The 21946-nt window shown below is 40.5% G+C and overlaps 1 protein-coding gene and 1 long non-coding RNA gene across 3 annotated transcripts; one reads left to right on the top strand and one right to left on the bottom strand.

Moving 5' to 3' along the window:
- Nucleotides 1–1458: 1458 nt before the first annotated feature.
- Nucleotides 1459–14331, bottom strand: LOC136009655 (uncharacterized). The gene is made up of 4 exons (XR_010610614.1): nt 13587–14331; nt 8510–8700; nt 7187–7296; nt 1459–1522 (listed from the first exon to the last, which is right to left on the bottom strand). It is a non-coding gene; the product is annotated as an uncharacterized LOC136009655 (long non-coding RNA).
- Nucleotides 13829–21528, top strand: DUSP19 (dual specificity phosphatase 19). 2 transcript variants are annotated; one of them, XM_065669724.1, is made up of 4 exons: nt 13829–14150; nt 14318–14364; nt 14470–14789; nt 15368–15438. In XM_065669724.1, the coding sequence occupies exons 1-4, from the start codon at nt 13928–13930 to the stop codon at nt 15381–15383; spliced, it is 606 nt and encodes a 201-aa protein (XP_065525796.1). In that variant the 5' UTR covers nt 13829–13927; the 3' UTR covers nt 15384–15438. The 2 variants fall into 2 exon arrangements, with proteins under 2 accessions (XP_065525796.1, XP_065525795.1); XM_065669723.1 differs by lacking the exon at nt 14470–14789 and adding an exon at nt 20087–21528 and having other exon boundaries at nt 13839–14150; nt 15368–15520.
- The last annotated feature ends 418 nt before the right edge of the window (nt 21529–21946 follow it).

The following is a 21946-nucleotide window of genomic DNA, read 5'->3' as shown; positions in this document are numbered from 1 at the left end:
CTCTACACGGTGTGTGAACACTTCCAGGGACGGTGACTCCAGGTGACTACCCTGGGCAGCCTGTTCCAATAGTTGAGCACCCTGTTCCTAATGTCTAGTCTAAACCTCCTGGTGCAGCTTAAAGCCATTACCCTCTTGTCCTAAAGTCCACAGCTGGCTGCTTTACCTGTGTTTTTTAACAGCAGACCCACTGAGCTGCATTGCAGGTGGAGCCCCAAGGTGTGTGTGAAGAATATCCATTTTTCTTCAAGGTTAATTATAGAACCTGTTTGTTGGGTTTTTTTTTTTAATCCACTGCAATCAAGACCTGAAGCTCAGAAAAGCGTAACTATCATCATCCAGTGACCTCCCACCACTTGTGCAGCCAGACAGGGGCTCTTCATCAGAGGACTCTAGCGCCAGGACAAGTGGTTCAAACTGGAAGAGGGGAAGTTCAGGTGATCTCTTAGGCAGAAGCTCTTCCCTGTGAGGGTGCTGAGGCACTGGCACAGGTTGCCCAGAGAAGCTGTGGCTGCCCCATCCCTGGCAGTGTTCAAGGCCAGGTCGGACACAGGGGCTTGGAGCACCCTGCTCTAGTGGAAGGTGTCCCTGCCTGTGGCAAGAGGCTGGAATCAGATGAGCTTTAAGGTGCCTTCGAACCCAAACCAGTCTGTGGTTCTATGAAACACCATTTCACCAATTAGATGAGTCACTTTTTTTTTCTCTTGAAGCCACAGGAGCAAAAGCTTAGATCTTTAAGGAACAGTGATATTTCCATGCTCTGAATGTCAGTGAGAGGCTTCCATGAGAGCTATACCTCACCACAACCTGGCACTGAAACAGTTGCATTGCCGAGCGGCCAGCAAAGCCAGCTGGCATGCAGGGCTCCTCACTGCAGTTACTGGGAGATAGGCTTCAGAATCAACCTCCTAATCTCTCTTTTTTTTTTTTTTTTCATAGCAGCACCACCATCTGTGCCTTTTTTTGCATATTAATACTTTCATTTAATTTTCAGGTTGCATTTTCATGTTAGAAATCAGAATCAGAGGATATCCATCCTTGTAGTGTTTTTAAACTAATAGATTTTTAGAAAGCATAGAAATGAATGTGAGAAGCCTAACTGTAATTAAATTGTTACTGGCCTCCTCCATTTTAGCAGTTACAAGATAATTTATGATTCAGAATGAAATCAGAAAGCAAGAACTTGGAGTTTCAATCTGAAGTCTGCTATTGACTCATTCTTTGGCCTTTATCAGGTGATTTTCTGCCTCAGTTTTGTGTCCAAGAGTTGGGAATACCTGGCAACAATGCCGGAATGATTAATCAGGTTAGACCTGACATTTCACTACTGGAGTCAATGGAAAACATTAGAAACATTCAGATAGCTATTTAAATTTATAAAGCATAAAATGCCATGTAATTTCACAGTATTTAATGTATAATATTTATAGTAATATTTTTTACATAAAACATCTTCCATTTTTTTTTTAATATCAAATATAATCTTTCTAGTTGTAATTTAGATGTCTTCCATGGAGTGGCACTGAAAAATAAGAACAAATACTACTATTGAGAGCAATTTTTTTCTCACCTACAGCTAAAACAACAGCAGCCAATTCATAATTCCACATCCAATTATTTCTTTAGCCATATTGAGTCTTCTAGAAGTTTCAAACATTAATAATCACAGAATTTGTAATTTACATAGAGCCAAGCAAGTGGAATATCTTGTGACATTGTATTGCACACTTTTGTGCATCATATTAAATCATCTATGATCTAATATCCCAATCTTCCTTCCTCTGGATTTAGTAGAATGACTATGGATTACAGTGGAGTCAAAGTAACTTGGTTTTGCTTAAGTTTGGGCTTACAGAGCTCACTGGAGGCCCTTCAAGCTCTCTGTAGCTACTAATATGGTTTTCAATGTGAAAACACAGTTGCTCTCTGCACTGCACAGATAACAGGTTGAGGCACAGAAGGGAAAAACTACTCTCTCTTTTGTAGCAATGACAGAGCATCTTGTTTTTAACTCCAACACTATTCATGAGGCTGTTTACAAGATCTTGAAAGGACCGCTTCTGGTTGCTATAATTTTTTTATGCAAATGGTGCTGAGTTAGCTGCCTTTCTTGAAAACATATTGAATATTGGAATAGGGAAAGGATCAATATTAGTAAACAAGAACTTCTGATACTAGGAATTTTTGTTCCTATGCAGCCATACAGACCTAATACTAAATAGGTTATCTGAATCGCCACTGTAATGTGGTTAGCCAGGGTATTAACAATAGTCTTCTAACATGCAAGCAGATACATTAAGCAAAAAATTATGTAGCACCTGACCAGGAGACCAGATGTTTTCAAATGCAGAGTTTCCCCTACCACCCTTTACAAAGTGAGGACTTTTCATCAAAGGTATCACTGAGGTACCAAGACCTGATTAGGAATGGAAGGAGCACCACATCTCAACTCCAATAAGGACATGGAAAGAGAGTTCAAAACTCAACAATAGAAGACGCTACTGCCCATGCAGACACAAGATACTGCTGATGAACTAACTGGCAGCATCTTGCATATCTAAGTGTAAGGACTGGTGTCAAGCTTGGAACTACAAAGCATGTGGTTTTTTCCTCTTGCTTTTATGCTTATTATTTAATGCTTGTTAGAAAGAGAAAATGTGCACATCTAGAGAAGATACGGTATAGCTGAAAAGTTAGGTTTCAGAGAAACCACATCAAAAACACTTGGAAACCTTTGCTAAATGTGAAAGGAGAAATCTCAGTAACAGAAAACAGACATCACCCAGACAAACTGTTAACATGAATGCATGTATTTAAGCAGTCAACAGTTTCGGCATCATTTTAATGGTGGCTGGGTAAAGCCCATGCTGTCATACTACTTTTGCTGCTACAGCTTTATGTAGAAACTGCAGGAGTACATATAGTTTTTTGGCAGGAAGATTTATTTAGATTATAAAAACATCTGCGTTGTACAATCTGGGCTCACCAGTCTAGCAGCAAGCATAACAACCAAGTGGAAATACAAGCTTTGTCAGTAACAGCATAGCTCTTACAGGTGTGGCAAAATTAAACGAAGAGAAGAATTAGGCTGACAATTATTTTTAAAAGACACGACTACTATTGGCTTGATGATTTATTAATGATTAACATTTAAACAGCTTTCTATATTTATTCCAGACATATGAGTTTAGGGCAAGTTTGAAACAGCACTTAGATTGGGGTGGAGCTCAGGTCTGGTCCTTTTAAAGTTAACTTTCTCGTCCGTTTGGGGTTTAACTGTGCTATTCTCTATGGGGCTTTCCGACAGTAATGAAAATGATATTTGAGAAGCTTCAACAGAATAATCACCAAGTTGCTACATATGTATCAACACTACTCAATGTTCAGTGAAGCACACAAATGGTATATAAAGTTTTTTAGCACTGCTACCTTGTGTAATGGACAATTTACTTCTACAGAGTAGACTGTATTGCAACCTAAGTATTTACCACACATCAAACTTATATTTCTGTAGAAGTATTTCTCTTATATACATTACTTTTCCTGTGTGCATTTTTTTCTGCATTAGTTTAACTTCTGCTCTGGGGACTATGCAAAACTCCATGACCAGTCAGTGAAATGGCAGCTATCAGGAGCTGCACTCTCCATAAGTGATATAGCACAGTCCGCTGCATAACTTCTGCCCCTTTGGCCAACAGAAGCCAAGAAGCAATTTTTACAGACTCATTTTAATATTTCCTTTTCAGGTAGAAACAATTCAAAACACAATGCCAAACTGTTACTTAAACAGATATGACTTTTTAAATGGTCATCATAATCACAATTATTTGGCTCATGCCATAGTATTCATTTTTTAATAATTCATAAATATTTTTTACATTGTTAAACTTTTCTATAAAGGCACAGAATCTGAAAACTTTACCACACAAAGTCTGTAATATTGTTTAGATCACCTGTACAAACATTGTTAAACTTTTCTATAAAGGCACAGAATCTGAAAACTTTACCACACAAAGTCTGTAATATTGTTTAGATCACCTGTACAACTAATACATAGCATTGAACAAACACAGTTACCTTTATCAGGCAGACTTTTAATCTGAAGCAGCAACAGGTTCAAAAGACCTATCATCCCCACTAAACCTAGCTGACAGATTCATTATATTTTAATCTATAATTTTCTTGATTAATCCAAACCTTTTTCATTATTTAATCTGTCATGAAGCCAGTAGGTCTGCCATTTCCCATGTTCTCCTTTTTCCCTCTCTAAAGGTATTTTAATCTATTGTCTCACTAGCATGCAAGTTCATATGTGTGCCACCTCCCTGTTCAATTTTGTGCATATCTCTAAGTCCATCTACCTGAGGCTGTATACGACATACAGCAGTTACTGTGATATCAGGCCTTTGAACCTAACATGAACATTGGATAGCAGTAACATAAAAGAACCGTGCGAAGGCAGTCTGAAACAGAAGGTGACTACTACAGCAGTGATTTTCTCATGCGCTGCAGAAACCTGCACATTTGAGAATGCATGAGCACTTCTGCTCATACTGGAGGGACAAGTATGATGAGCATACTCCAGAACTTCTGACACTGTGCAAATGAGCCTTGATCAGTAGAGAAGGAGGTCGCTAGCAACACTTAAGAGCTAGCTTTCTCGGTGTTCATGACTAACCAGTAATCAAATGTCAGTCTGGTGGCTATGGAAGTTTGTGACAGCAGGAAGAAAGTTGGTTACCTGTGAGCTATCAGCATGGGTAAACAGAGTAAACTTAGAAAAGTATTGGTGGGCTAAGAGTTGTCTTGTTTCAGCCTGGGGCAGTGATTACTTTTCACACAGAGGCGGAAGCAAGATGGCAGATTAGATCCAATCGTGTAGTTTCAGAGTTAGGACTGCAATTAACTCTTGCAGAGACCATTAAGCAAATGGATTAAAGAGTTTTCTTGTTGGCTATGAAACAAAGCTTAGGAGGGCTGGCAGAATGAGTCACCCAACACAAATTAAGGTCTTGACCTGGTATGGGTGTTGACCTTAAGTTAGGTTTCTAGGCAGGGGTTACATCACCAGCTTTAAAAACATCCTGGTAAATACTGAAATCAGAAAAGGTGCTGGATTAGGAGTCCACCTAGATTAGAAAGCACATTTTAATTGCAGTTTCCTTACAGGCTGAAGAGTCAAGAAGAACTAACAGTGATCTTCAAGATGTCTGTGAGGCCCCTAGATAGAGACAGGATGCCTAATGTGGTTACAAATCTTTATCATACAGATGAGTTAGCCTATGCTAACTGCCCACTGACCAGACTAAATTATGAGTGATCATTGTGCAAAGAATGATCTCTGTTCACTTTGAAAGTGGGATGTGGTCAGAAACTTGTGTGTTGATGCTGGAATAAAGATAACAGCTAGTCAAACAAGACCTATCAAGGTGGTCCTGCATACAGAAAAATTGTGGGGCTTCTGTTGGCCACGTGTCTTCATCTATCTACAGAGCCTTCTCTGGCAGTCACATACAAGCTCACATGTTCTGACCTACTTTAGCCTTTGTTAAACTTCTCATAGATAAATGGGGTAGCACCATGGACTAACGATTGGCTACAGTTACGAATGTACAAAAATAACCTATTAGAGGTTTCTTTGTCTCCTCTCTTCCTCTCAGCAGAAACCAGGGAAATAGCATGTACCTCTTTAAATGCAATAGCTTTTACAGTCCATCCAGCAAAAATTAAGAAAGAAGTCCTCTGCCTTAAACTTACCCTATATTTAGGGGAGGAAAATTTTGTCCAAGGAACACCCAAAGAATAAAAGGTTTTCCCCTGCACTGTTTCTAGGAATTAATTTACCAGTCAGTGGGGATCCTGAATGGTGATTACAGCAAAAATCAAGCTAAAATGTTCCCTTTAAAAGTCTGAGGTTTGCATTTGACAAAACAGGCCAACTGCAGATTTTTATAGATAAAATATCCCCCAAATAATGATAGATGCATCTGTCTCAGTCCTCACAGCAAAAATAAATGCCAGCAGTATCGCTTTTTTTTGTTGACACATGCAGTATCACATTACAAACATTGTCATGATGGTAGTATCAATAATATTGACTAATAAGGCTTTACTCCCTCACCTCTAATTTGTATTCTCTTACAGTTCACAGATACAGCCTCTTTGGTCAGGGATTTTATGTAATTAAATATGAAGTGATTTTATGGAATTTTTAAAGTTTATAATGATAAGCTTACTCATTTTTATTATTCACTAGACCAGAAAGAAAATAAAAACAGAGGAACTTGGTCAGACCAAAAGCCCATCCAGCTCAGCATCCCGTCTCTATCCAGTGGCCAAAGAATGGAGCACTAAGGAACAGTGTCAGAACACGAAGCACATTCCACTGCTTCTGCAGAATGTACTCGCAGACACCAACAGCTGTGGCTCAGGGACTTTATAAGCCAGAGGCACTGTCTTGCATTTAATACCTGTTGATCTACTTCTCTTCTGTGAATATGTCCATTGCCTTTTGAACCCATTAAAGCTTTTAGGATTCTGTAAGCAAAGGCTTACTTAGCTTAACTGTGTCTTGTATATAGGAATTTGAAGAAATAACATAGGTCAGCTCCTGCCTGCTAGATTGGTATTTTGAGAGGCAAAGGAAAATTACATCTCTCCTTGTTAGTGAGACGGAAGTTATTAGAGAGCCGTGGGCTGGCTGGATCAGGCTATAGACGCAGAATGAGATAGGGCACAAATAGCTTAATTTTCTTTCCCTGCCTGCAGGGAATTTCTTCCCACACACAAGCAAGCAAGTAAATGCAATACTAGCAGTATGCTAAGGCAAGAAACGGGCATGCAGAGGAACTGCATTCTCCAATATTATTTTTTTCGGGAAATGAGGTGCTATGCTGATGCATGTTCCACTTCACCTTAAAGGCATCTCTTCATGGTAAACAGTAAGAATAGGTCCTACTTCCATGTCAGGCTAGGCTTATATACAAAATAATCCTCCTACTGCCTTGGGTTTATGATCCTGACTAGAAGGTCTAATGGTTTCCTTCTGGAACTCTGAAGCTAGAAAAACTTACTATGCATCCTAGTACAAATTGTAACAATATTTTGTTATGCCTGTGGAAGCTACACATAAGCAAAAGCTACACTTAAGCTGCTGTGAGAACTCTGAAATAAACTTTGACTTTACCTTCTTTAATTTTAACTTTCCAGGTTGTAGGCTTGGTCTTTGTTGCAAGAGAAACTTCTGGAGACTTTTGTTCTAAAGTAGCTTTCATGTCTTTGACCACTGAAATAAATCTATAGAGAAACAGGAAGTTTGGGAGACAGATTAATTTCATTCGTGCAGAAGTAGGCTTCTAGAAGCTGTACTGCAAAATGGAAATTGCTCTTTAGAGTGTTCAGATAAAAACCCAAATCATGAGTAGTCATAATGGTGAGCCATTGAAAAATCGTAATTTTACCTTTTACTTCACCCCTGAGCCTTAAAAAGGAGAAAGAAAAACATACTTTGGGTTTCAAAGGACTTGAAGAGATAATAGAAGCTCTCCTATTTCTCTTGAAAAGCTCAGATTTTTCTCTTATCTTTTTAAAGGTCCCTTACAGGTTCTTTTCAGGCCTTACTGCTTAAGTTCATTTTAAGTAGTATTTTTTCTTAAGTGAACGTAATCTGAAAATGAAATAACACAGAAATGGTGGAGAACAACTGCCTGGGTGACTGATGGTCTATGCTAGCTGTTGAATTACCCATCACTCCTTCACGGAGCAGCTAGCCTGACTGGAAGGTGTTTTGGATGTGTATATTTGTGTTAAAATGGGTCATATTTGTGTAGTCTCGTACTAGACTGTTCCTTTCCCTGATTAACTTTGCCTGTGTTCCTACTACTGAGCTGACATACCTGGTTTTACACCGAGGTTCATGAGCACATTAACATTATGCATATGCATAATATGCATATGCATTATGCATATATATATATTTACTCAGACGTGACTGCACTGGAGAAGAGAAACCTGAGTGCAAATAGGAGTGGAATTCAGATCCTATTTACATAACACAAACATAAGTTGTGCCAGATCTTCCTCACACCAACAGATCCCCAGGGATACTCCCTATGGCTATTTATTAAACATTTCAGGGTTGCCTTCTACCCTGCTCCTCAGTGCTCATTATTCAGCATAATCTGTGACACACTATAAAAATATACATCTGTAGATCAGTGAATCAGCCTGCTCATTTGCATGGATTACTCACAAAGTGTGGTGAGAGCAGAGACGAATGTCCTGATAAGTGTTTGTAGGGCCATTGCTTTGGTTATGGGCAGGGCTTTGCCTCTGGGGAGATTTCCCTGCAGCAATATGAGAAGATATGCCAGTGCAAATACCACTGGTTCAGGCTAGCTTTGTAAGAACAGGCTAACAATGCTGCCTGAAATAAATAAATACATAGAAGCTGCCTACCCTTCAGGCCAGGGATAGAAGACAGTGTTTGGAAGAGGTCCACATAACTTACCAATATTATTAGGAGCAACCACTGGGCCTCTGATTGTTCACAGGTTTTTGCAGCATGGACTGGGTTTTCTTATGCATGTTGTCAGAGGCAGATCAACTCAGTCTCTCAGGCTACAGACTCAAAGGCTTGAAGAACTGTCTTTATTTCCAGGCTTGGCCAAGATGCATCCTTTGCTCTTAGCTGAAGAAACACTACATAGGTAAAATCGGTAAGAATGATGCAGCATACATTAGAATATTATACATATATTAGAAGCATACATATTAGAAGCATAGCTTTAATGGATGTTTCGATTTGTATGTTAAAGGGGTATAGGAAGAGAGAATATGTAAATGTGTTCTTAAGATATATACTACTTCTTACAATGGGAAATCCTCTGCAGCAGTAAATGAGCACCACAATTATGCAGAACTAAAGCATACCAAAAAAATCAAGATGACTCCTACCACCTCTGGCCTCATCCTTTCTTACACACAAGTAAAGGTGTGTTGTTCAGCGAATGTGTCTAGAGCATCTCGTGTTACAAACTGGCAGTGACAGAAACCCAGAAACAAACCAACACCTTACACTGAAGCTGGGCTCACTAACAAACAGGTCACAGTAGGTGTAACTACAGCAGTATGTATAGGAATGCTCTGTCAACTTTTTGTTTTGAAAACTTCTGTATGCAGCCTTCAGCATGATCCTGCTTCCCATAACCTTCCCCATTTGGACCAGCTACTATGCCAACACTTTTTAAATGCCATGTGCTTAACAATTTGCCCCTGCCTTCACCCCTACTTCCTGCTATCCTAGAAGACAAAAACCTCAGTGATGCAGTGATTTCAGAACATATAACTGAGAACCCTTGTGGACTTTTCACTCTTCACTATATTCAGTTCCAGAAGAGGCCTTGCTACAAACTCATCCTTACCCATAAAAAGATATGCCAAGATTTTGTCTAGACTTTGGTAACTTTTTAAGGTCATATGTTTCATTTCCCAGTTAGGGTGCCACTTAAGACAGATTCTCCAGGCACGTTACTGGATATCAGGATGAAAGAGGTAGTATCTGCAGTCTTGTTGAGGATATGGGATGAAGGTACATAACCAAGTGGAAAAGAGGACAAGTCATTCTCCATCAATGTAACTCTCACTTTGCTTTGACTCTAGAACATTCCTTCCATGCCCACCAGAACCCTAAAGACAAGCAGACAAGCCTAAAAGTGTGGAAAACACAAGGATGAGAACAAATGCATAGCTCTCTTTCAGCCGAAACCTCTCTACATGAGGGAAATGGCATGGAGCACAGGCACTTGGCAAGAAAATGCCTCTGAAGGGAAATGTAAGCATGTCATGCTCCAGCCATGCTTCTGTGTACCATCTTGCTCTGATGCTTAGGGTGTGAATGATCCTAAGCTTGTGCCTCCAAACTGCTTGCTTTTTCAGAAACAAGGAAGACAGCAGGAGTAGGCACCACATCTTGACAGCTTTGCAAAGCTGGAGCTTAGACTCTGTGTCAGGAAGGGGCCTCCATGCTGTGTGGGGCACATTCTGGAATGTATAAGGCAGACTAGTCATTGCTAGAAGTGCTTATACATGTGTTGGCACAAATGGTGGAGAATTAGTTACTAAGTCAGGAGGCTACTCCCACTCAAATCAGTATGGACAGGAGCTGCCTGTCCCAAGGGGCCCAAGTACAATGGAGTGCTTTGAGAAGAGTCAAACAATTTAAGTTTTAAGCTATTCTTTGCACTTGTTTCAAGTATGACATCATCTTCCTTAGATACTGTCATCCCCAAATAGCACAATGCGCTTCCGAAAAGGCTTACTGGAATTTTATACAATAGCATTATTTCTATTTTAAATACCTCTTGATGCATGCTATAGCCACACTTGCCTTTCTCATCACTAACACTATATTCATGATTCACCATCACCCTGTGACCAACTGCTGCACACAGTTATTTTAACCTTCTCAGTTTTTTTTCAGCTAATGCTGGCACAGTCTGCAGCAGAGGCTTGTATTATTAGTTAGATATTAGCTGACAGTATTTTGATTTTTGCCCCATTTCCCTTATTCCTCAAAGTCATCTGGTTACTTCAGTTTGAAATGTGAAGTAATTAGTGTACTAATTAGGGTCTAACTCTCTGCTTCAGTCAAATTACTGACATAAGCCATCGACTCAATTTTTGGGTGCATTTTACAATCAAATTCAACCCTTCAACATGCATTTTTCAGAGTGCAAGGCTGGTTTCTCTAAGGCAGCTATCTGGAATGTCTGGTTACCATTTCCCTCATAAAAGCTAGCTAGCTCTTTTGCACTGATGATTACAGGCAGTAGCTGGACCAAAACGAACAGTGGAAGGAAACAAAGGCAACAGAAAGATAATATATCATCATATGAGCTAAGTGTGTATGAGCTGCTTTCTGTAATAATTAGTGCCCATGTTACAGTTTTTGCCCACTAGAACAGGTTCTGCTGAATTTCTTGGCAGACGAAACAGAAGAACCTTGAACTTAAAAAGGACTTAAACTCTACTGTGTTTGCATTGGTAGATAGCTTATTCAAACCCTGAAGATCCAGCAATACCATAAATGCATTCAGCTAATGAAGAGGAGGCAGCATCTTGCTCCTGCTGTATCTTCAGAAGTATCTTCTACCCTCAGCAAAGCATGCAAGAGGAAGCACTTATCTGTGAACTGAGATCCCAGTTTTAAACTCCACTCTCATTATTATCTTCTCTTCTATTTTGTGATGGAAAGTATGAACAATTTAACAGTAGCATTGTCCTGGGTTCAGCAGTAGCAGTCATTTTTCTCCTTCTTAGTAGCTAGTGCAGTGCTATGTTTTGATTTTTTGGCCTGGGAGCAGCGCTGATAATGCCAATGTTTTTAGTTGCTGCTCAAATGTTTGGTCTGGCCAGGGACTTTCTGAGCCTCATGCTCTGCCAGGGAGGAGGGGAAGCTGGGAGGAAGCAGAGACAGGACACCTGACCCAACCTGACCAAAGAGGTATTCCATACCACAGCACGTCATGCCCAGGATGTAACTGGGAGTTACCCAGAAGGGCTAGGGACTGCAGGGTTGGAAGAGGTATCGGTCAGTGCTCGGCTGGGGGGAGTGGGACGAGTTATCAGTCAGCTGGTGCTGAGGTGTTGTATTCTTTCCTCTTGTTATTTCCTTTAGCATTATTATCATTGGTGATAGCAGTAGTGGTTTGTGTTATACCTTAGTTACTAAACCATTCTTATCTCAACCCGTGGGAATTGCATTCTTTTCGATTCTCCTCTCTGTCCCTCCAGGAGCAGGGGGAGGGCAAGAAGGGGGAGGAGTGAGTGAACGAGGTTTGTGGTGGGTTTAAACCACGACAAGCACATAAATGCCTGTATCACAAAAAAAAATAGTGTCTGAATATTAAGGCTAGATGTAATACTCGTGATATGGACACACTAATAATAATGTACTAACTCTGCATATAAACATCTACAGAATATTTGGATTTCAGAGATTACAGTAGTACAGATTTCATGTCCAGCAGGGACCCCTGGTGTTTAAGGTAGTTATAACAATGATAAACATTCCTAACAGAGAATGACTTTGGGATCAGTTGCCTTTCTCTGTCCCCACATATTGCAGACTCTTCCTCAGAAGTTAAGGAACAACAGATAGTTGTATTATTACCTTCAATGGTAAGTATCTTACAGATCTGTCACAGCTTAGTCTTGCAAACACTCATACATACCCCCCATTCTTGTACAGGACAGAAGTTGGTTAAAAAGCACATCCCACAGCCTTGCTACTCTAATGGCAGCCTTCTGTGTCTGGACTGCAAGCCAGTTCTGCTCAGGCCTTGCCAGCTTCCTGTCACATGAGGCTCCCTGCATTCCTGCAGGATACCCGCTTTTCTTGGTTTTTCTCACGGGCAGCGGTAGCAACCCAGTGCAGCCTGAAAACCAGCCATGAAATTCTATGCAATTGCTGTCTTAACATGGACCTAAAGCTGTCCATTGCTTTCTTGGGATCAATTACATCAAAATTATTGATTAAACATTTCCAAAAACTTCTTAAACTTGGTTTAACTTCTACATTGTTTTAACTGCTATGAGCCACAATCCAGTTTGAGAGAGGCTACTGAGTACACATCTACCATAAAGAAAGTTACAAGAATGCCTACTCGTATTTAAAATTTCATTTTTGTTGCAGAAAGTGATTACTGAGAATTATGTTTTGTCCTGGAGCTTCTGTTTTGCACCTTTGTTACTTTGATCTCTGATTCAGCCAACTATTCTGTTCCTCCCCCTGCTCTAAGCATCTTCCTTGATTTTATCTCTTGGTTTAGACTCCTGCTTTTCCAGGCAGTGTGTAGGGTATTCCGCCTTTTTCATTTGAACTTGATTTTATGTGTAATTCCCATCAGAAGATTGTCTCTGGCATTCCTGAAAAAACTGTTGCTCTTGCTGCTCGTAACACCGCTCTCTGCTTCTCAAATTCACAATGCATCTGCAGACCTCTTTACATGGAATTAAGGTGCCTTTGTTCTGTACTGCATTCTAGCAACTATCACAAGATCTTTACACAGGCATCATACCCTGCCAGCACAGCTTTGACGAATACTATAACATCAGAGGGGATGTACTGTAGCAACACATCTTTATTCCAAAACCAGCATGAAGGAATCTAAAACCCCCAATATACATTTGTTACAATTTGTATTTAATTCAGATTATATTTAAGGCATGATTTAACAGCATTACCTTTCCACTCCACAAAGATTTCCCATACTCATATGCAAGCTGTGTAACACTACAAACAGCACTTTAAAGAGAACACATGTAAACATGGACATTCAGTGGCTGGGGAATAAAGGAAAAACAGGCTCACCTTGCCTCCTTTTTATTCCTATGCTGCTTTAACGATATCTTTCTTTACAATAAATAATCTTTAATGATATACGTTCTTTGCTGGCACACCAAACCCTCAGCAATAATAATTTAAAAATATAAATTTACCCCCTCCCAAAGCTTTAGTTGAACCCAAAACTTCCTCCCAGGCTTGTGCGTGCTAAACAAAAATCAGAGACAAATCTGCGACTGACCCCACCACAAACAAGACCGCTCTCGAACGCGGCCCCAGCGCCTCGCAGGGAGTTCTGTCGCACACCGGCAGCTCCGAAGGCATGAGCAAATGCGTACGCGACGGCGACGAGACCACGAGCGACACACCTGCAGCTATAGACCTACAGCAACATCGCCGCCACACAACGCCCTCCTCACGGCTCTCCCAGCCACTGCGCGCCGAGGCACCGCCCCTGAGAGGCCGGCAGCCAATGGGGGCTCTGCCAATCGCGGCTCGCCTGGCGCGGGGCCTGGAGGCTGGTGCCGCTCGGCCTAAGCGGTGTCGTGTAGTCAGTCGTGGGTTAGCGGCTGTGCCTGGGCTATGCACTCCCTCGCCCAGGAGATCCACAGCTTCTCCAGAGACAACCTGCGGAAGCAACGCACCCGCGTAACGACTCTGACCGGCAAGAGGATCATCGAGACGTGGCGCGGAGCCTGCTTACAGGTGGAGGAGGAGGAGGCGGCGGCGCCCGGCGGTAGCGGCTATGTGCAGGACCTCAGCGCCGATCTGCAGGTCGGCGTTATAAAGCCCTGGTTGCTGCTGGGTGAGTGCGGCCGGGGGGCGGTGGCTGCGCGCCTTGTCCCTCCTGACCGGGCCTCGGGCGCGGGCCCGCCGCTCGTTTGCCCCGGAGAGCCAGCGCTCGCTGCGCGGAGCGAGCCTGGGGGCCTGCCGGTGTGGTTTGGCGTAGCGACCGGCGCGCTTTCTTCCCAGGGTCACAGGATGCTGCTCACGACCTGGAGACGATGAAAAAGCATAAGGTAACTTAACACGGAAGTCGAAATGCCTCTCGCGTAGTCCTTGTTGGTGCGTTTAAGTCTGAAATATCCCTAAGAAAAATTAAATTACATTTTAATTTTTAAAAGGTTGCTGGTTTGCAGGGAGATGGATGCCTGCGAGCTTCACCAGAAGCTGGAATACTTCGCTGCAAGAGTATTGACTGTTCAGAGATGTTTAACGGCAGGCGTTTCAGCTCCGGACACCGAGCAGTGTCAGGCCTCCCTGCCTTGTGGGGAGGGGTGAAACAAGGAAAACAAAGCAGCAGCTCTAAGTCTGTCCCGAGCTTTGGTCTTCTTACTCTTGTGTGTTACAGTAATGGGGTGATAAGGCCTTCGGATAGTAGTGCTTCTGCAGGACAGGGTGTGCACCAGTCTGGCATCTGGTGCCATCTAAGTGTCACTTCACCGTAAGTTAAAATAACCCACGACCTAGCCGTAGCCAGAACAGGGCAAAGATGATAGGAGGCCCGAGGTGGTTTCACCTGACAAGCGCAGGTATAGTTTACTCTGAAATCCTTCTGCTGCACTGGCAAGTATTTGTTAGTTCCTTAGCAGAAAGGCTGTGAAGCTGATGGGTTAGGGCAGGCTTGAGATCTGAGGGATTGCTGGGTGGTCTGTGCTCATTCCTGTTGCTTTCTGTTTTATTTTCCACCTGTATGTTGAGAACTCCCTTTTCTGTTGAAAAGCCATACTTTAGTCTGTGTTTGGCTGAGCACAAATCTTTTAATTTCCTCTCAAAAAAACCCCAAAGAAACTGAAATTTATTACAGTATATGTTAGCATGCATTAAAACTTTGCATGGAGAAAAGCATACCATAGACAGCATATGTATGTAAACTTGAACACTGCATTTACATAAGGTACAGTCTGTGTATGCCTAAAGAAGAATTCATCTTTGCTATTACTCATTTCACCTGCTATTGTCAGAAAATGCCTATTTCTCTCTCTCTCTCTTTTTTTTTTTTTTCCCCTTTTTTTGACTCAGGTTACTCATGTTCTAAATGTGGCATATGGAGTCCAAAATGCCTTCCTTGATGACTTTATATACAAGACCATTTCTATTCTGGACCTCCCAGAAACTGATATTATCTCTTATTTCCCAGAGTGTTTTGAGTTTATTGAGAAAGCCAAGATACAGGTATGGTATATCAATTATTGATGTTAGTAGTTATCCTGTTTGGATTATTTCTTACACTGTTTAAAATCTAAAGCAGCTTCTTTTGTCAAAAGAAAGTATGGTACCAAAATCATAGTTTTGCCACTGCCTTTTTAAATTTTAAATTGAGAATCCAAGCAATTTCTAAGCATTTGTAGAGATGTGGCACTGCTTTAATCCCTATTCTCTCCAGCAATGACTGTCTTACATGTTTTAGAGAAATTCTTCCTTAATACAGTAGGACCAATGGCTGACTTTAGATAAAGAAATCACATCTTAAGTCCAAGTCACGGCATCTGACAGAGGAAAAAGATGAAATGTGTCTTTCTATAATTTGTCCATCGGGGATATTGTTTTGAATTAGAAGCAAGCCTTACAGGGGTTTTACAGATCTGTGTGGTTTGTCAGCAGTATTCTGCCATCCTTGTGCTTTCCCTTGGATCATCCATTGAGTAGTGAATCTACATACAATTATGTACCAAGAGTGTCAGAGAATGTTAAGTAGTCTTAGAGCCAACCTGGGATTTAACTGCTAACAAAAGACATGACCTAGGGAATGGGGTGAAGGCACTCCTTCTGGGGTTGCTTGGCAGACTTGTCTATTATTAAGACCATCCCTTGCTTCTATTTGTTAAATTCCAGCTTACTGTGTAATTTGTGACAACTGTTGCTTTGGTATCAAAACTATGACTTGACAACCAAACCTTATTGCATGTTATTCCACCATATCTACAATATTCATTATTTATGTGGGTGTGGATAAAAGCAGATAATCTTGCCCCAGCTTTCTTGATGTCACACAATGTTCTTTCCTTCTCTCATTTATTATTTACAAGCTATGTGATCCACATTGTCACTTAATGACCTCTTCAAGGTTTCTAGTTACGGTTTCAACTTCATTTCAAAATGAGACTTGCCATCCGTAACTGCGTACTGTTGCCTTCTGCCTCTGATGTTTGTTTTCCAGTTACTATTTTGTAAGCTATGGAGTTTTCCTGAAAAGTTTTATAGCAATTTTAATAGTTTTCTAATGGGAGAGCTGGGTGAAAGAGCAGGTAATTGATGGAATAGATGGCCTTCAGGATCACTTCACAAAGCATGAAATAGTAGTATGTGGAGATGGATCTCTGGATGGTTTGAATCACTTTATTTGCTTTGTTAAAATAGTGTTAAAAGACCTTATGAGAAATTATATCATGAAGTGCTTTTCAAGTAATCATGAAGAGCTGCTACTGTTTCATTTCCTTAGATGGGGGAGGGAGAGGTGCTCACTGATGAGAGAACATGAAATATGAGAAACCATTACTAGAACTTGATTAACTTACTGAAGGAGTATGCGAGCACTTGAATTTGAGAATGCAAATATAGCCCGTACTGTTCAGTAAGTTACTGCCAGCTGGTAGTTGTAATAGGATTGACTTTACTAAAATGGTAACTGCTCAAGTCTGTACACATCATGGTAAAATTCTGATACCGATCAGAGCTCACCTTCTAGGCTCCAAACTGGCAGGCAGATTTTCCATTATCCATTTCAGATCACAGTGCTGTTAATAAAGGATTTCTTTTTTATCTTTCTGTTTAATATCAAATTATAAACCATCTAAAATCTTGTTCTTCCAGGGAAAAGATCTTGGCTCATTCATGAACAACTCTCCTTATTGCTCCCTCTCTCCCTCCTAAAGAAAAAGCCCTAGCACCACTGTAAAGTGGATCCCTAAGGAACTACATTAGTTTATGGCTCTTCACCAAAAGTTTTATCCTTCATTTTAATTTCTTTCCTTGGTGAGGCTTTTTGCTCACTGTGTATAACCACTGTATAATCAACTTTTCTCTTGGTGGAAGGTGATTTTGCTTCCCTCTGTATAAAAATTCTTAAAAAAACCCTTGGTCTTGAATCTTCAGAGGTTCTTGCAAGACCATGGACAATTTCTGGGTAGGCAAAGATTAGGCTACATGGATCAGAGCAAGGAGTTCCCAGTAAACAGACTGACATATCTGCAGTCTGTTTCTCACTTTTATTTTGTATTAATATCTAATACAAAATTAGTTAAGAATTACATGCCAAATAAACTGTTGTTTCTTTATACAAAGATTAATCAAAGGAAGATGAATGTTCTCAGTATTAAATTTGATTTTATGTTGTTGCCCATGTTCATTCATGTTCCGTAGTTTTGAGGTCTGTTGCATGGATATCACTATATTATTTTTGGCAATTTTCATGGTTTAAGCCAAGCTGGTAACTCAGAACCACGCAGCTGCTTGCTCATTCCCCCGTTTTTCCCCCTCCAGCTCCCAGAGGGATGGGGAGAAGAATTGAAAGAATGTAAATCCCACTAGTTGAGATAAGAACAGTCCAGTAACTAAGGTATAATAAAATCTACTACTGCTACCACCAATAATGACAAGGGGAGTAACAAGGGGAGAGAATATAAAACGAAAAGGGGAAAAGAAACCAATAAACACAAGTGATGCACAATAAAGTTGCTCCCAACCTGCTGACTGATACCCAGCCCGACTTGAGCAGCAATCTGGGCCTTCCGGTAACTCCCCCCAGTTTATATACTGGGCTTAATGTGCTGTGGTATGGAATACCTCTTTGGCTAGTTTTGGTCAGGTGTCTGGTCTCTGCTTCCTCCTGGCTTCCTGTGCCTCTCCTCACTGGCAGAACACGAGACTGAAAAGTTCTTGATTGGAGTAAACATTACTTAGCAACAAGTAAAAACATTGGTGTATTTATCAGCATTCTTCTCAGGCTAAAGTTGAAAAACAGAGCACTACACCAGCCACTAAGGAGAAAATTGACTGCTACTGCTGAACCCAGGACAGCAATGTACAACAGAACAGTCAAAAAACCCCCAAACAAACAAAACAACCTTAAAAGAAATGTGAAAGAGGAGAATAGAGCATGAGCTGTGAAAAGAAAAATAATCACTTTCAGTGCTTAATTTTCAGCCTGAGAGCCACTGGTAGATAATTGATTTTGATTATGGTATGTCTGAAATAACTTCAATTCAATCAGTAAAAACTACTCCAGACCTACAGTGGCTAAGCCTCATGATTTGCTTCATTAACAGTGGCATAAATATAATTTCTAATGTCATCATTTTCATGTCCTTATTATAAAGGAGATAGTAGATTTACACATCACCACTGGCACTTCCTCAGGTAGTTGAAATAACATGTATGAGTCTGCTGTCTGCTCTGCTGCAGTCTTCAGCAAGGATATTAACACACAATTTCTTATTTTTTTGTTATTATTTAAATGGAAAAATTTTTGGAGCAGGAACCATTTTCTGCTCTGTGTGTTTGTTAATATACTAGATAATTGCAACTCCTCAGTCTGTAACATAACCCATCAAGTTCCTGGAGAGAAATCCTGGTGGTTATAAGGTCTCTTTTACCTCTGGGTAAAATGCTCTATGAATAATTTATGCCTGTTAGGGAAGACAAAGCAGGCTATTTGAATCTTGAATATATATGTTTAGCCTCAAGTGTCTGAGCACGTTCTGTCATGTTTCGGTATCTTTCTTCAGAATATGGATGTGCTAGGGGCTTGGGGGTTTTTATTGTGAGAGAGGCATTTGCAGACAGTTTGGGCCAGGCCTTTTCCAGGACACAATCTGATGTACAAACATGAAGCCTGGGCCTTGGAAATGTCACCTAAGCCACACTAGATCAGTCTCACTGTCTTTGGGTTAACTCACACCCATTATTTCTCAATGAAGACACTTGCAGTGTCTTTTTGGAGTAATTCAGGTGTCTCAAAGATTGTGTGAGAAATGCTGAAGATAAACCCATTGATTTTGTAGATAATTCATGAGAAGCCTGAATAATTCATGATAATTCATGAGAATCCCAGGAGAAACATTTATGAATTTATGGGAGGTTCGGTAGTTCTGGATTCTGCACCTTGGCCCTCAGTTAAAAGACCCTAGTTGTACCAGCTGCTACAGTGTACCAGCGGTGTTACCCCGAGGCAGAGATTTGTTGCAAGTTACACCCTATCTTTTCTGATTTTTCTGTTCCTGCGCATGATCCTGTTTATCCAGAGCCTTCACTGAAGAACTTCAGAGTATTCAAGAAGCATGAAACTACAAGGTGTTCTAAAATCTGCTTCTGTTTCTAGCTGTTTGCTGCCTTGCCATGTTTTTAACCTGGTAACAAAAAACAGTTAAGTTTCCTTCCTTACTGCTAATGGAATCTATTTTAAAATGGGCAGCCAGTTACATCAGGTATCTTAATATCCCAGCTGTCTGCAGTTTGCCTTTTACATGAGGGGGCTGCTGCAAGGTCTTGGGGAAAGGCACAGAGGAATGTTGTTTTAGTTCTAAGTTATGAATTAGATTTGAAGTATTGTGTAATTATAAAGTGGTTAGAAAAATACTTATTTTGGGGCTTCTATATTTGTGTTTGGTGTGTGTAAACATTTGCTCTGAGCTCAGCAAGGAGCTTTTAGTAGGTCTAAATAGACCTTTAGATATTGTTTCTAATACTTGTTGCTATCTGCTTAATGAGTATTCCAGCTTATGTTTCATTTGTTTCTTGAAGGATGGTGTGGTGCTGGTCCACTGTAATGCAGGAGTCTCCCGTGCAGCGGCCGTAGTCATTGGTTTTCTAATGAATTCAGAAAGACTGAGTTTTGCTAGAGCCTTTTCCTTGGTGAAAAGTGCAAGACCTGCAGCTTGTCCAAATCCCGGCTTCATGGAGCAGCTTCACAAGTACCAGGAACAGAATATAAAGGCAAATGGAAGCATAAATGATCATGACTGATCAAAAGGGAGAAGCAAAACAATCTGTTTTGACTGTACAGTAACAGATGTTGGATGTACTTTAATATGTCGTTTTGCAGTTCCCTTTCACATATGCATTTTAAAGTCTTTACATATTTAGGTTTTTTTCTTACCCCACTTTGACCCCTTTTTTTCCACCATGTAGTCTGAAGGCCAAATGGTATTCCACTGACTTCAGAGGTGATTTTGGCCAAGAACAAGCTTTGCCTTGAATATTAATAAAAAGACAAAATTCAATTTTCCTTGAAATATTAGAAAAAAACCCCAAAATTATGTTGGTTTTTTTTTTTTTTCGTTTTTTTTATTTGACCATAGAATCATAGAACAGTTTGGGTTGGAAAGGACCTTAAGATCATCTAGTTCCAACCCCCTTATGTAGTTCCAACCCCATCAGAAAATGCAGGAAATAGAGACAGGAAATAAAATAACTGAGATAAGTTGTCCTGTTCACTTTAATACTAAACCAAAATGTCTGCACTGTAGTTGGTTGTAAAAGCTAGATAATAAAATGTTGATATAATAAAGTACCTTGATACTGGATTTTAAATTTATATTGCAACTAAAGAGTATTTAATTGAATTTTGTGTAACCATAAAATCTTTTTTGAAATTAAAACATGGTCTTTTGAGGATGCTGAAAATGCGTAGGATGCTTTAATGCTTCATGTCTTTTTACTATTTCTCATCAAGTAGTGATCTGAAATGCAGTAACATGGTGTTTCCAAAGTGCCTGCACTTTGCTATCAGGGATTTTTAGTAGATTATTTTGGTGGAGATACAAAATGTGTTTATAACAACCTATCTCTGCCTCGTGGCTACTACCTTTTCTTTGCATTTGATCTTCATGCCAGGTTGGATGGGTTTGGAGCACCCTGCTCTAGTGGAAGGTGTCCCTGCCCATGGCAGGGGGTTAGAACTGGACGAGTTTTAAGGTCCCTCCCAACCCAAACCAGTGTGGGATTCTGTAATGCTGTGATTAATTTGCTGTCCCCTCACTCCATTTCATATCAAATATAAAGAACAGACATCATAGCATTGGTACTGTTGACCCTCCTGACAGGTCTTGGGCTAGCATTACTGTATTAAGATGGCATGGGTTTGTTCTGTTTTAATGTATCTGTAAAAGATACTAATATTTTTATGGTATGCCAGTTCCAAATTATTTGATGTATTAATATGCAATAAATTAAAAAGAACACTGTGTTTGTATCTTTTTTTTTTTTTTTTTTGCACTGAACTGGTTTGTTAGGCATGGTTTCATTAACTGGTAGTGTTCTCTCATTTTAGCACTAGTAGGAACTGCAGCGTGTCATTGTATATGATCATAAATTAATTGCTTATAATAAATGCTAATGCAAGGTTTAGGTTACAGGGTGGCTGATTGCTGTACTGTGGTCACTATTTCCACGGGGACTTGTCATTGAATTTCCATTGCGGGCATGCATGGCTCTGTGCTGTCAACCATGGAAATGGCTGACGGCCCTTTCCCTGGCATGTAAGCTTTCCCGCCTCCCCTCAGCGGCAGGTTTGTGAGTTCTCAGCCCGTAGGAATAACCAAAGACAAGCGCTTGTAACGACTGCTACGGTTGTGTTCTGCTAACGACCACGGTACGGCTCAG

This window comes from Lathamus discolor, chromosome 3 (assembly GCF_037157495.1).
Source record: "Lathamus discolor isolate bLatDis1 chromosome 3, bLatDis1.hap1, whole genome shotgun sequence".
NCBI classification, from domain to species: Eukaryota; Metazoa; Chordata; class Aves; order Psittaciformes; family Psittacidae; genus Lathamus; species Lathamus discolor.
Note: the sequence above shows the minus strand (reverse complement) of the source record. Positions and strands in the feature narration are given on the sequence as shown.

What these genes read in the sequence shown, in the direction of transcription:
- DUSP19 (XM_065669723.1), top strand. Translation starts at nt 13,928, where the DNA reads ATGCACTCCCTCGCCCAGGAGATCCACAGCTTCTCCAGAGACAACCTG. An exon ending in AGACGATGAAAAAGCATAAG is followed by an intron (nt 14,365 to 15,367) that starts GTAACTTAACAC and finishes TTTTTGACTCAG; the next exon opens with GTTACTCATGTTCTAAATGT. An exon ending in TTGAGAAAGCCAAGATACAG is followed by an intron (nt 15,521 to 20,086) that starts GTATGGTATATC and finishes TGTTTCTTGAAG; the next exon opens with GATGGTGTGGTGCTGGTCCA.